The 16,175-nt window shown below is 34.2% G+C and overlaps 1 protein-coding gene across 1 annotated transcript in view; it reads right to left on the bottom strand.

Moving 5' to 3' along the window:
* Positions 1–247: 247 nt before the first annotated feature.
* Positions 248–16,175, bottom strand: part of LOC115514920 (ZAR1-like protein) — a 63,229-nt gene continuing 47,301 nt past the window's right edge. The window contains 2 exon segments of the mRNA XM_030317076.1: positions 248–803; positions 805–1,040. Coding sequence (XP_030172936.1) covers positions 248–803; positions 805–1,040 — 792 coding nt within the window.

Here is a 16,175-nt window from a genome sequence, read left to right as displayed (position 1 = left end):
TTATATATGAAATATATATATATATAGTTTTAATGTTTACATCATATATTTCATATGTATGCATTTCATAGATATATTTTTTTACATGCATTTATGTTATTCTACTCACATTGTACAATTGTTAACCTACAAAAAGTACAAAAGCCTAGTCCATTTTCCAATACCAGGTGAGAGCTGAGTTGCAAAAAAGGAACAGTACCATAAGTTACAAGGAAAGTTTGGGTGTCCTGTACAAGTTATACTGTTCTTATCTATGCAGGCTCCTTCGATCAATGTGTCTTTTCTTTTGAGGACAGGAACAACGAGACTTTGAACAGGTCTGACATTGGAATGCTTCTACTTGATAAGCCTTAAAACTCTTTTGGCATTTGCAACACAGTTGTTTGAAATTAACCTTATTAGTTCCAGAAACCCACCACACATAAGCACTCTCCCCCCTGGTCTTACAATCTTTGCAGTGAAAATAGCCATATTTTGGTTCCAAAAACTGGAAGTTGGGTTTTCTGAGCAAATCTGTTCCGCTGACTTCCCGTCTGCTTGCTCTTCCGTTCCTGAGGGCTTGAGGCAGGCATCTTCCTCCCCCCAGCTCATACTGGCAAAGCTACTCCCTTTTGCACTCTTCAGAACTTGGAGTTGGTGGTTTCTGGTGCTGCTGGCTGTCCTCTGCAGCACCCCAAAGTACCTTCCTCTCCTGGTCTTCCCCCTCCTTCTGCAGCTGGATAAAGCTCCTATAACCTATCCCTGGTGAATAGACTCCCCAGGCCAGCAGGGGTACCTTGTGGCTTGTGCTGCCCCAGAGGGAGAACAGTGTGAGAACCCAGCGATACAGACTTGTCCATCCGCAGGCTCACCTGCACGCCCACCTCCCTGGTGTTAGCCTCGCAAAGCCTCAGGCTCAGGCTGGCATTCATCTGGGTGAGAATGGAATTAAGCTCCAATTTCTTTGAAGGTTCCATACAATAGTCAGAGGCATTTGCAGGCACAAGGAAACAAGGCCTGGCCAGGAAAGTGGGGGGACCAGTGTCTTGCCTCCAGTCAGGCTGAAATATATATATATATATGTATATATATATATATATATATGGAATATATATAGGCAATAAATATATATAAATGTATATATATGTATTTATATATACATGTATAAATATTCATAAATATATATATACATATATATGCAATGTATATATGAAATATATGTAAGTTATATATATTGTATATATATTGCATATATACATTGCATATATATATTTCATGTATACATTTTGTATATATATTTCTTATATATGTATTATATATATAGTGTATATATATAAGTAATGTATATGCATCTGTATGGTTTATTTATACATATATTTCATATATATAACGTGTATATACTTTGTAATATATACATTGCATATATATTGCTTATTTTTATATATTTCATATATATATTTTGTATATATGTATTATATATATTTCATATATATTATATATCATAATATATTATATATTATATGTATATCATAATATGTTACAACAATATAACATATATATCATTGTATGTTTCATATACATATTTTTGTATATATAGTATATATGTAGTGTATATATATACGCAATATATATATGTTGCTTATTTATAAATATATATTGCATATGTATATTTCATATAAATAGCATATATATCCAATATATATACACAACATATATATAGCATATATATTGCTTATTTATATCTATATTTCATATAGATATTTTACATATAACATATTTTTCATATATATATTTTGTATGCATATAGCATATAAATATTAAATATGTATATAAATAATATATATTGCATATATTGTGCAATATATATGCAATATATATAAGCAATATATATGCATATCCATATACATTACTTATTTATATATGAAATACACATATATTTCATATATATTGCATATGTATATATTGCATATATATATGCGATATATATATATGCCATATATGTATTGCTTATTTATATATATGGCATATATGTATTGCATATATATTTCATGTATATATAGTTCATATATATAGTTCATATGTATATATTTTGTATACACTATATACACACATATATATGAAATATATAATGAACTATATATATTAACTATATATGAAATACATATATAAAATATATATGAAATTTATGTATGAAATATATGTATGAAAAATATATGTATTACATATATGTATATGAAATAATATAATTGAAATATATGTATATGAAATATATGTATTTGTAATACACATATGAAATTTATATGAAATATATATATGAAATATGTAATGTAAACATTAAAGATATTTAGCAAATATGAGGAATCATTTTTCAATATAGACTGACATTGAATATTACCTAATATTTTTATATAAAGTCTATTTTTTCTGATACAAACATAAGATTCTGGTTTTCATTAATTAAAATATTTTTTCTTTATTTTCCAGCTTTCAGTATATATGTGTTTGATGTGTATTTCATAAATATATATGGCTGAGTTAATTTTTAAAACCCAAGTTGAGAATTTCTAGAATGACATTAGCATATGGCTGATTCATCACTCATATCCCACACTCAACTATAACAATTTGTCATCCATCCATCTAGTGGAGAAACTCTTGCACACTGTTGGAAGAAAAAAATGTGAGTTTGGATGCATTAGAGAGGGTAAGAGGAACATTTGACTTTACTTGCATCACCTCTTCCACCATGTGGCACAGCCTAGTGCAAAGAGTTCTTGGCTCCTGATTTCTCCTATGGGGGAAAGTAAGAGCATATGAATGGGTGCCTGTTTCCTTATCTGTGCATTGTGCTGCCAAAGAGCCCATTTGTTTCTTGCTTCATTCAGAATACTGCATCATGAGTTGCATGACTTGGGGGGGTGGGTGGAAAGAGGCAGCAGAACAGCCAATGAGACTCTCAGAGGGCTTTAAAGGGATGCAGATTCTACTAGTAACACAACAGACTCCATCAAGAATCCTACCCATGAGCTTTCAGGGACACAGTTGATAATTGTATTAGATGTTAATGGACTAATCATGCTAATTTAGATCAGAAATTGTTAGAATGGATAAAAATTGAAACAAAATCCAACTATTTGCTATGTAAAAGAAATGTTCTTTAAATATAATGATAGGTTGAAAGTAAATAGACAAAAATATATACAATGCAAAGTAAAAATATGAAGGTTTGCTCTCAGATAATATCAGATGAAATAGATTTCAAAATTGCATGCATTATCAGAAATAACAAGGGACACTTCATAAATGATATAGGAGTTAATTCAATAGGAAGACACTGTAACCAGAAAGATTTGTGCCCAATGACAAAGCTTCAGGATTTATTTACGTCTTCCTTTATTTCTGTATTATTCAATATGAGTTTTTATTTTAAAAAAAAAACAAAACAGCTAACTACAATGTCTAGATTCTGCAAAACCCTTCCTAGAACTCTCCCAACTTCTCTTGGTTAGGAGGTGGCAACACACTCCTCTGTCTGTGCCTTGATTGATGGCTTGCCAGAGTTGCCATCTTCCCTTTACAAAATTGATATTTGTGCTTCAGCTGGGTGTTTTCACCTTCCTCACATCTTCCATTGCTGTAGTTCTTGTCACTATGCTCTGGCTGTCTTTTGGGACTGGCCATATGTTAGATTATGTTTCCTGGTTCCCAAACTAGCCCATATCCTTATCCTTTTACATTGTCGTATGCTTAGAAAATCATAATTCTCATGCTTTTTTCAGTCATTTTATCTACACTCAATGTATATTCGTAGCCCATACCAGTTCCTTTTATTACGTGCCATGAAGGTAATCCCTTCTATTGACTGAAATATAAAATAACTGCATCCAGTAATAAAATATACATGTGTCACATACTGTATGACTAATCTGCAAATAATATAAATATGTAGCACTCATTGCCCTGAATAAGTTAATCAATAAATCAACAATATTTATTTTACTGCTATTATGTATGTATAATCATGGTATGAACTATCATGTATTCAACACAGTACTGCCAGTATTGGACATTAGGCTCATAAGATTTACAATCCACTGGGGGAGAGAAAATGATTAATCATGGTAAAATTAGATAGCAATGAAGTAGATCACTACTGTCCAAAACTACACTAAGGCCTCAAAAAAAAAAAAAAAAAAAAACAATGTGAATGGAGTTGTTAAATTATTTCATAGAAATATTATAAATGAAATGTGGGAGTGAGGATCCTTACATATATGTATACCTGGAGTATAACACCTATAACTTGGCTATGTTAGCTATAGAATGCTTTTTGTTTAGGAAAGTACTTCCTTTAGCCAAATTGCTCTTTGACTGCTTTTTTTCCTCAGCCAGGAGAAGCTGGAAGAGTTATCAGATTGCCTTATTATAAAGGCAGCTGTGTTATGTTTGGGAAAACAATGAAATCAGGAGAGTTGAATTTATAGCCTTTGTTCTTTCACTTTATACTTGCATAGCCTGGACGTTTCTGAGACTTAGCTTCCTTATCTTTTAAGGACACAATGATACGTTCTTTCTAAGCCATAAAGCACTTTTAAAGTATGAGCTGTGATCTTCATTAGCTATCTGACTCAAATATTTTCAATTACATGTAAAGCTAAAAATTGTGGACTGTGTTTCTAGGTCCTAAATTCTACAATAATCTTGAGATGTGAAGCCAAATATTAAATGAAGGAAGACATAATGAATTTTTAACTTAGTGTTATTTCAAACCAATATAGAGTTTTCTCATTTCTTTTTGTGTTTAAAAACACATCTCTTTAAGAGAATATTCAAAAGTATAGTATAAAGAATGCTGAGTAAATTTATTTTGAACGATAATGAATGACATCTCAAGCTAATTGTGGTGTTTGGAATAATATAATTATTGCAGATTTTATATAGAACAAAATCAATACAAGAAAGAAAGAATGACATTTTCCTAATATGCAGCTATGTTGGATTGATAAAATTAATCCAATTAATTCATAATTATATTTGTGTTCTCCAGCATGTAAATAATACTAAATTGATGTTTCATAAAACTAGCCATTAAAGAACTTACAAGTTGATTTTCACATAAAAATTACCAAGATTGATGAGGGCAAGATGGAAAAACTAATGGCAAAAAGTGACATAAACATGACTATTATTTTACAGTTAAACAATGTTATGCCATGAAATGGAAAAGGCCATTACCAGCTGGTTGTTAATACCCTAAGAATGCTTTTGTGCAATAATTAAAATGCAAAAGCGAGTCATTCCCATTTTATTGGGTAGGGGAAGCCATAATGTAGATTTTTATAGGAACATTCAGAGTTACTGCTGTTATCCATAACTCTTCTGTCTTTTAAAAATGTAGCCAACAAATGTACATTGTTTTCAGTTGTGCTGATTTATGACATAATCACAGCAATTATAGCAGGGCAAGCCTATTTGAGAAGTCAGTCAAGCCCTTTTGGCCTGATGCTGTTGAATTACAGCTTTCAAATGTACCCTTGAGTCTTTAAAGTGTCTCTCATCAAACCTTGAATGAAACCAATTTTATAAACATAGCAGAAATTAGGGGTGCTACTACATTTTAAGCTGTCACTTTAGAAGTTTGTGCATCAATCCCAACACATCTATCATTGTTCAAGATTATTTTGTGACTTTAAGAATTATTGCAATGGACTATTTTACATATTCTCAAGGGCAGAAAATCTATTCTATGTGGAGGATCATAATATCTAAAAATAGATGTAATTGTTTTGGAGGCAAGACAGAAGAATGAATATATGAATATATATGTATATGTTTCTATATATTTGTCTATATATCCCTCTATCATTTATCTATTATCCATCTATCATCTATCTATCTATCTATCTATCTATCTATCTATCATCTATTTATCTATCACCTATCTATCCTATCTGGGTAATAGTGAAAAAATCCCAACTTTTAAAATAAAATAACTAATATTCTCAGTGGCACATGATCTACTTTTGTGGCAAAATTATTTCCAGAAAAATTATTTGTGAGGCATTTTTTAAAGAAGTATTACTGAAATAGTTCCCAAAGAAGATACTTTTCTGAAATACGAAGCATAATTTGATATGTAATTTATGGCATGCTTATGATTAAAAGATCTGTCTCACTCTTTTGTAATTGCATTTTAACTAAAAAGAGCTTTACTTGATTGTAAAAATGATTTGCTTTTTGTATATTTTTAACCTTTTATTTTGAGATAATTTTGGACATACACAAAGAGAGAACTGAAAGAGAACTGAAAAGTTGCAGAAATAGAACTGAAAATTCTTGCACAAAAATTAATAGTTTCTTTAACTCAAGTACAAGGATCAAAATAAAAATTAACACTGATGCAATACTATTAACTAATCTATAGACCCTGTTTAATTGCCAGTTGTCCAAATTGTCCAATCCAGGATCCCATATTGCATTTAGTTATCATGTCAGTCTTTTTTGTGTGTTTCATGATCCTACGTTTGAGGAGAAATGGCCAATTGTTTTGTAGAATGTCTCCCAATTTGGATTTGTCCGATGTTTCTTGATGATTAAATTCAGATTATGCATTCTTTGTAAGAGTGCCAGAAAAGTAATACCATGTCTTTCTCAGTATATCATAGTAGGAGGCACGTAATGTTTATAGATGTTATTAAGGGAAATGCTAGACAACCTGGTTCAGGTGGTACCTAAAAAGTCTCTCCATTGTAATGCTATTATTTTCTCTCTTTGTAAATAATAATTATCTTGTGGGAAGATACTGTTAAATTATGCTAATATCCTGTTTCTTATTAAGCTTTTGCCTACTAATTTTAGCATTCATGGATGAATCTTGCTGTGGCAATTTTTACTGTGATGTTGCCAAATAGTGACTTTTATTTCCATCATCCCTTCTGCATTTATTAATTGGAATTTTACTAGAAGGAAGAACAGCCCATTTTCCCCTTTATTTCTTCAATGGTATATTTATATTGGCATTGACTCCTGGATATTTTATTCTATGATTCATAGTTCATTATTATTATTTATTTTTGCTCAAATTATCCCAGATTTGGTCATGGGAATCCCTTCAAATTTATTCCTTTCTATATCTCCAATAATTTGTTTTAAGCATTCGCATACTTTCAGGCAACATGAAGTATTCCATTCTAATCTAGTACTTTTCCTGAAATCAGCCATTTTCTCAGAGTCCTTTCATTTTTATTGAAGAATGGTGTTCAGAAAACAAAATATGGGCACTAGTTATGCTCATTGCTACTGTAGTGTTACTGTTCTAGGTCTTCTTAGTGGGTACACATGGACATCTACACCAATATCTATATTGATTTCTATGTATTTTTCTATGTGTTTGTTAAGAATTGTTAGTACAGGGGCGCCTGGGTGGCGCAGTCGGTTAAGCGTCCGACTTCAGCCAGGTCACAATCTCGCATTCCGTGAGTTCGAGCCCCGCGTCAGGCTCTGGGCTGATGGCTCAGAGCCTGGAGCCTGTTTCCGATTCTGTGTCTCCCTCTCTCTCTGCCCCTCGCCCGTTCATGCTCTGTCTCTCTCTGTCCCAAAAATAAATAAACGTTGAAAAAAAAAAAAAAAAAAAAAGAATTGTTAGTACATACTGATTCATCTGGTTAAGTCCAACACCCAAAGGTTCATTCTAGCCTTCCTCAATTCATATTTATAATTCCTTTCTCCTACAATAAGAAAACTGCGTCTCATTATTCACATTCATTTGAAGGTGAATAATCCTAATTTCATAATGACAAAAATCCTAATTTTATAATTACTAATTATACTCTTGTGAGTATAGAGTAGAATATTTGTATGTAGTTCATTTTGTCTTAGCCTGTTAGCTTACAGTCAAATAATGCAAATAATGTTTTACTGAGTTAACAGATTAGTTCTTTTCTTCCCCACACAGTTTTGTGTGGTTTTGTTAGGCATTTGTAATACAGTAAGTTTGCCTTATTACTGCTTGTACCTCATTTTGTGCTTTCCCACATTCTGGATAATTTTAATTATTTACAAAATGTGTGTATATCATGTATATATCAAACTTTACCATGGCACTAAAAGTCAGAATTATACCCAGAGGCAACCTCAGAGCCATTCTTTCTACCCCATTTTAGTTGCACTGATTTTTCTACCATATTACCACCTATATTCTGTAAGTTAGCTAATTATATTAATTTCTGACTTATCTTTATGCCTTTTATCTGTTTTCTTATCTTTTTTTCCTTCTACAATCTTCTTTGTACTTGTCTATTTCTTTCTGGAGTCTACAGGGCTATCAGTTTGCCTATTTCAGCTGGATACCAGCTAGAGCAATCAATCCACAGTCAAAAATAAAGGTTTAAGTTAACATTGCCCCAAGGATGACATCATTTTTAGCAAAAATGAAGAAATTTGCATTTATATGACAACATCATGAGAATAACCTGTTAAAATGCAAAAACATATTATCTACAGCAGGACAAAGAATGAGCAGAAACAAATGATGAAAATTAAGACATATTGTGTGTTCACAGAGACTGCACTATGGTATTTAGCCTCTCTGCCCTTTTTCTAACTCTCTCTTTTTTAGAACATTCACCACTGCTTGAAATTGTCAACTAAACATTAATTTAGATCTGAAATCTTGAAAGACTTTTAAAACAAAATATTTCAAAGATACGATTAAAATTGCTTGTTATTAATTTTTCATAATTTAATTTTTAATAGACTATTTTTAGGGCAGTTTTGGATTTGCAACAAAATTGAGAGGCAGGCACAGAGATTTCCCATATATATCCACTGCCCTATGCATGCATCATCTCCCCTATTATCAAAATCACTCATCAAAATGGTGGTTATTTGTTTCTTTCTCTAAACTAAAGATGAACATATTGAAACATAATTGCCCAAAGCCCATAGGTTTACCTCAGGGTTCATTCTTGGTGTTGTACATTCGCTGCCTTTGGACAACAGTATAATGATTTATACCCATCATTATAATACTATACAGAGTATTTTCACTGCCTTAACAATCCTCTGTGCCCTGCCTATTTATCCCTGCCCCCCCCCTTCCTACCATACCCCTGGAAATCACTGATCTTTTTTACTGTTTTCAGTTTTTCTCTTTCAAGAATTTTATATAATTTGGACCATACAAGATGTAGTCTTTTCAGATTGACTTCTTTCACCTAGTAATATGCAGTTAAGTTTCGTCCATGTCTTTTCAGGGCTTGATAGCTCATTTCTTAGCACTGAATAATATTCCATTATCTGGATACACCATAGTTTATCTATTTGCCTACTTATAAGGACATCTTTTTTTTCTCCAAGTTTTGGCAATTACAAATAAAGCTGCTGTGTATAACCATGTATGGGTTTTTGTGTAGATGGATTTTCAAATGTTTTGAGTAAATAACAAGAAGCACAATTGAAGGATAATATGATAAGATTATGTTTAGTTTTGTAAGAAACTGCCAAACTGTCTTCCAAAGTGTCTGCGACATTTTGCATTCCCACTAGCAAAGAATGACAGTTCCTGTTCCTCCACATCCTCACCTGCATTTGGTGTTGCCAGTGTTCTGGATTTTGGCTATTCTAATAAGTGTGTAGTGGTATTTTATTATTGGTTTAATTTGAATTTCATTGATGATATATGATGTTGTGTATCTTTTTAAATGCTTGTTTCCATCTGTATATCTTCTTGGGTGAGATGTCTGTTAAGATCTTTGGCCCATTTTGTAATTGGGTTGCATGTTTTCTTATTGTTGAGTTTGAGAGTTCTTTGTATATTTTGGATGACAAGACTTTATCAGGTGTGTCTTTTGGAACATTTTCTCCTACTTTATGGCTTGTCTTCTAGTTCTCCTGGTATTGTCTTTCACAGAGAAGTTTTTAATTTTAATAAAGTCTAGCTTATCAATTATTTCTTTTGTGGATCATATTTTTAGGTGTTTTGCTTAAAAACTCCAAGGTCATCTAGGTTTTCTCGTATGTTATCTGCTAGGATTTTTATAGTTTTGCATTTTAACTTTAGCTCTCCAGTCCATTTTGAGTTTCTTTATATGAAGAGTATAAGGTCTGTGCCTAGATTCATTTTTTTGCATGTGGATGTCCTGTTGTTCCAGTATCATTTTTTGAAAAGATGATCTTTGCTGCAGTGTATTGCCTTTGCTCCTTTGTCAAGATCAGTTGGTTATATTTATGGTGGTCTATTTCTGGGCTTTATATTCTTTACCATTGATCTATTTGTCTATTCTTTCACTAATACCACATTCCCTTGATTAATGTAGCTTTATATTAAGTCGTGAATACAGGTAGTGGCAGTCCTCTGTCCTTCTCCTTTAGTATTGTGTTGGCCATCTGAGTCTTTTGCTTATCCAACATAATCTTTAGAGTCAGTTTGTCTATATCCATCAGCTAATTGCTGGGACCTGGGATTTCACAGAATTTATAGATCAAGTTAGGAAAAACTGACATCTTGACAATATTGAGTCTTCCTTATCCATGCATGTAGAATATTTCTCCATTTATTTAAAAAAATTTTTTAATGTTTATTTTTGAGAGACAGAGAGAGAGAGAGCATGAGAAGGGGAGGGGCAGAGAGAGAAACGGAGACACAGAGTCTGAAGCAGGCTCCATGCTCTGTGCTGTCAGCACAGAACTCAACATGGAGCTCAAACTGATGAGCCGTGAGATCATGACCTGAGCCGAAGTCGGACACTCAACAAACTGAGCCACCCAGGCGCACCTCCATTTATTTTATTCTTTGATTTCATTCATTGAGTCTTGTAGTTTTTCCTCTGATAGGACTTATACATATTTTGTTAGATTTATAACTATTTCATTTTTGAGGTGCTAATGTAAATGACATTGTGTTTTTAATTGCAGGTTCCACTTGTTTCTTATTGGTCTATAGGAAAGCAATATAGTTTTTTCTTTTTTTATTCTTTAATGTCCATGGGATCAGATGAGCCCTTCTTTCTTTCTTTTTTTTTAAAAAAAATATTTATTTATTTATTTTTAAATTTACATCCAAATTAGTTAGCATATAGTGCAACAATGATTTCAGAGTAGATTCCTTAATGCCCCTTACCCATTTAGCCCATTCCCCTCTCACAAAAACCTCTGTTTGTTCTCCATATTTAAGAGTCTCTTATGTTTTGCCCCCCGCTGTTTTTATATTATTTTTGCTTCCCTTCCCTTGTGTTCATCTGTTCTGTATCTTAAAGTACTCATATGAGTGAAGTCATATGATATTTGTCTTTCTCTGACTGACTAACTTCGCTTAGCATAATACCCTCCAGTTCCACCCACGTAGTTGCAAATGGCAAAATTTCATTCTTTTTGATTGCCGAATAATACTCATTGTATATATATACCACATCTTCTTTATCCATTCGTCCATCGATGGACATTTGGGCTCTTTCCATACTTTGGCTATTGTTGATAGTGCTGCTGTAAACATTGGGGTGCATGTGTCCCTTTGAAACAGCATACCTATATCCCTTGGATAAATACCTGGTAGCGCAATTGCTGGGTCATAGGGTACTTCTATTTTTAATTTTTTGAGAAACCTCCATACTGTTTTCCAGAGCGGCTGCACCAGCTTGCATTCCCACCAGCAATGCAAGATATATCTTCTTTCTCCACATCCTCACCAACATCTGTTGTTGCCTGAGTTGTTAATGTTTGCCATTCTGATAGGTGTGAGGTGGTATCTCATTGTGGTTTTGATTTGTATTTCCCTGATGATGAGTGATGTTGAGCATTTTTTCATGTGTCGGTTGGCCATCTGGATATCTTCTTTGGAGAAGTGTCTATGTATGTCTTTTGCCCATTTCTTCACTGGATTAGTTTTTTTTGTGTGTGTGTTGAGTTTGAGAAGTTCTTTATAGATTTTGGATACTAACTCTTTATCTGATATGTTGTTTTCAAATATCTTCTCTCATTCTGTCGGTTGCCTTTTAGTTTTGCTGACTGTTTCCTTTGCTGTGCAGAAGCTTTTTATTTTGATGAGGTCCCAGTAGTTTGTTTTTGTTTTTGTACCCTTGCCTCTGGAGACATGTTGAGTAAGAAGTTGCTGCGGCCAAGATCAAAGAGGTTTTTACCTGCTTTCTCCTCGAGGATTTTGATGGCTTCCTGTCTTACATTTAGGTCTTTTATCCATTTTGAGTTTACTTTTGTGTGTGGTGTAAGAAAGTTGTCCAGGTTCACTTTTTTTTTTTTAGAAATATATTTAAATATATTTTAATATGGTAAAATATGAAATGAAGTTTCATTAATTTTATTTTATTTTTTTATTTTTTTTATATATATATGAAATTTATTGACAAATTGGTTTCCATACAACACCCAGTGCTCATCCCAAAAGGTGCCCTCCTCAATACCCATCACCCACCCTCCCCTCCCTCCCACCCCCCATCAACCCTCAGTTTGTTCTCAGTTTTTAAGAGTCTCTTATGCTTTGGCTCTCTCCCACTCTAACCTCTTTTTTTTTTTTTTCCTTCCCCTCCCCCATGGGTTCCTGTTAAGTTTCTCAGGATCCACATAAGAGTGAAACCATATGGTATCTGTCCTTCTCTGTATGGCTTATTTCACTTAGCATTACACTCTCCAGTTCCATCCACGTTGCTACAAAAGGCCATATTTCATTTTTTCTCATTGCCACGTAGTATTCCATTGTGTATATATACCACAATTTCTTTATCCATTCATCAGTTGATGGACATTTAGGCTCTTTCCATAATTTGGCTATTGTTGAGAGTGCTGCTATGAACATTGGGGTACAAGTGCCCCTATGCATCAGTACTCCTGTATCCCTTGGGTAAATTCCTAGCAGTGCTATTGCTGGGTCATAGGGTAGGTCTATTTTTAATTTTCTGAGGAACCTCCACACTGCTTTCCAGAGCGGCTGCACCAATTTGCATTCCCACCAACAGTGCAAGAGGGTTCCCGTTTCTCCACATCCTCTCCAGCATCTATAGTCTCCTGATTTGTTCATTTTGGCCACTCTGACTGGCGTGAGGTGATACCTGAGTGTGGTTTTGATTTGTATTTCCCTGATAAGGAGCGACGTTGAACATCTTTTCATGTGCCTGTTGGCCATCTGGATGTCTTCTTTAGAGAAGTGTCTACTCATGTTTTCTGCCCATTTCTTCACTGGGTTATTTGTTTTTCGGGTGTGGAGTTTGGTGAGCTCTTTATAGATTTTGGATACTAGCCCTTTGTCCGATATGTCATTTGCAAATATCTTTTCCCATTCCGTTGGTTGCCTTTTAGTTTTGTTGGTTGTTTCCTTTGCTGTGCAGAAGCTTTTTATCTTCATAAGGTCCCAGTAATTCACTTTTGCTTTTAATTCCCTTGCCTTTGGGGATGTGTCGAGTAAGAGATTGCTACGGCTGAGGTCAGAGAGGTCTTTTCCTGCTTTCTCCTCTAAGGTTCTGATGGTTTCCTGTCTCACATTTAGGTCCTTTATCCATTTTGAGTTTATTTTTGTAAATGGTGTGAGAAAGTGGTCTAGTTTCAACCTTCTGCATGTTGCTGTCCAGTTCTCCCAGCACCATTTGTTAAAGAGGCTGTCTTTTTTCCATTGGATGTTCTTTCCTGCTTTGTCAAAGATGAGTTGGCCATACGTTTGTGGGTCTAGTTCTGGGGTTTCTATTCTATTCCATTGGTCTGTGTGTCTGTTTTTGTGCCAATACCATGCTGTCTTGATGATGACAGCTTTGTAGTAGAGGCTGAAGTCTGGGATTGTGATGCCTCCTGCTTTGGTCTTCTTCTTCAAAATTCCTTTGGCTATTTGGGGCCTTTTGTAGTTCCATATGAATTTTAGGATTGCTTGTTCTAGTTTCGAGAAGAATGCTGGTGCAATTTTGATTGGGATTGCATTGAATGTGTAGATAGCTTTGGGTAGTATTGACATTTTGACAATATTTATTTTTCCAATCCATGAGCAGGGAATGTCTTTCCATTTCTTTAAATCTTCTTCAATTACCTTCATAAGCTTTCTATAGTTTTCAGCATACAGATCTTTTACATCTTTGGTTAGATTTATTCCTAGGTATTTTATGCTTCTTGGTGCAATTGTGAATGGGATCAGTTTCTTTATTTGTCTTTCTGTTGCTTCATTGTAGTGTATAAGAATGCAACTGATTTCTGTACATTGATTTTGTATCCTGCAACTTTGCTGAATTCATGTATCAGTTCTAGCAGACTTTTGGTGGAGTCTATCGGATTTTCCATGTATAATATCATGTCATCTGCAAAAAGCGAAAGCTTGACTTCATCTTTGCCAATTTTGATGCCTTTGATTTCCTTTTGTTGTCTGATTGCTGATGCTAGAACTTCCAGCACTATGTTAAACAACAGCGGTGAGAGTGGGCATCCCTGTCGTGTTCCTGATCTCAGGGAAAAAGCTCTCAGTTTTTCCCCGTTGAGGATGATGTTAGCTGTGGGCTTTTCATAAATGGCTTTTATGATCTTTAAGTATGTTCCTTCTATCCCGACTTTCTCAAGGGTTTTTATTAAGAAAGGGTGCTGGATTTTGTCAAAGGCCTTTTCTGCATCAATTGACAGGATCATATGGTTCTTCTCTTTTTTTTTGTTAATGTGATGTATCACGTTGATTGATTTGCGAATGTTGAACCAGCCCTGCATCCCAGGAATGAATCCCACTTGATCATGGTGAATAATTCTTTTTATATGCTGTTGAATTCGATTTGCTAGTATCTTATTGAGAATTTTTGCATCCATATTCATCAGGGATATTGGCCTGTAGTTCTCTTTTTTTACTGGGTCTCTGTCTGGTTTAGGAATCAAAGTAATACTGGCTTCATAGAATGAGTCTGGAAGTTTTCCTTCCCTTTCTATTTCTTGGAATAGCTTGAGAAGGATAGGTATTATCTCTGCTTTAAACGTCTGGTAGAACTCCCCTGGGAAGCCATCTGGTCCTGGACTCTTATTTGTTGGGAGATTTTTGATAACTGATTCAATTTCTTCGCTGGTTATGGGTCTGTTCAAGCTTTCTATTTCCTCCTGATTGAGTTTTGGAAGAGTGTGGGTGTTCAGCAATGTGTCCATTTCTTCCAGGTTGTCCAATTTGTTGGCATATAATTTTTCATAGTATTCCCTGATAATTGTTTGTATCTCTGAGGGATTGGCTGTAATAATTCCATTTTCATTCATGATTTTATCTATTTGGGTCATCTCCCTTTTCTTTTTGAGAAGCCTGGCTAGAGGTTTGTCAATTTTGTTTATTTTTTCAAAAAACCAACTCTTGGTTTCGTTGATCTGCTCTACAGTTTTTTTAGATTCTATATTGTTTATTTCTGCTCTGATCTTTATGATTTCTCTTCTTCTGCTGGGTTTAGGCTGCCTTTGCTGTTCTGCTTCTATTTCCTTTAGGTGTGCTGTTAGATTTTGTATTTGGGATTTTTCTTGTTTCTTGAGATAGGCCTGGATTGCAATGTATTTTCCTCTCAGGACTGCCTTCGCTGCGTCCCAAAGCGTTTGGATTGTTGTATTTTCATTTTCGTTTGTTTCCATATATTTTTTGATTTCTTCTCTAATTGCCTGGTTGACCCACTCATTCGTTAGTAGGGTGTTCTTTAACCTCCGTGCCTTTGGAGGTTTTCCAGACTTTTTCCTGTGGTTGATTTCAAGCTTCATAGCATTGTGGTCTGAAAGTATGCATGGTATAATTTCAATTCTTATAAACTTATGAAGGGCTGTTTTGTGACCCAGTATATGATCTATCTTGGAGAATGTTCCATGTGCACTCGAGAAGAAAGTATATTCTGTTGCTTTGGGATGCAGAGTTCTAAATATATCTGTCAAGTCCATCTGATCCAATGTCTCATTCAGGGCCCTTGTTTCTTTATTGACCATGTGTCTAGATGATCTATCCATTTCTGTAAGTGGGGTGTTAAAGTCCCCAGCAATTACCACATTCTTATCAATAAGGTTGCTTATGTTTATGAGTAATTGTTTTATATATTTGGGGGCTCCGGTATTCGGCGCATAGACATTTATAATTGTTAGCTCTTCCTGATGGATAGACCCTGTAACTATTATATAATGTCCTTCTTCATCTCTTGTTACAGCCTTTAATTTAAAGTCTAGTTTGTCTGATATAAGTATGGCTACTCCAGCTTTCTTTTGGCTTCCAGTAG

Source organism: Lynx canadensis, chromosome B2 (genome assembly GCF_007474595.2).
Source record: "Lynx canadensis isolate LIC74 chromosome B2, mLynCan4.pri.v2, whole genome shotgun sequence".
NCBI classification, from domain to species: domain Eukaryota; kingdom Metazoa; phylum Chordata; class Mammalia; order Carnivora; family Felidae; genus Lynx; species Lynx canadensis.
This window is presented reverse-complemented; position numbering and strand designations above follow the sequence as displayed.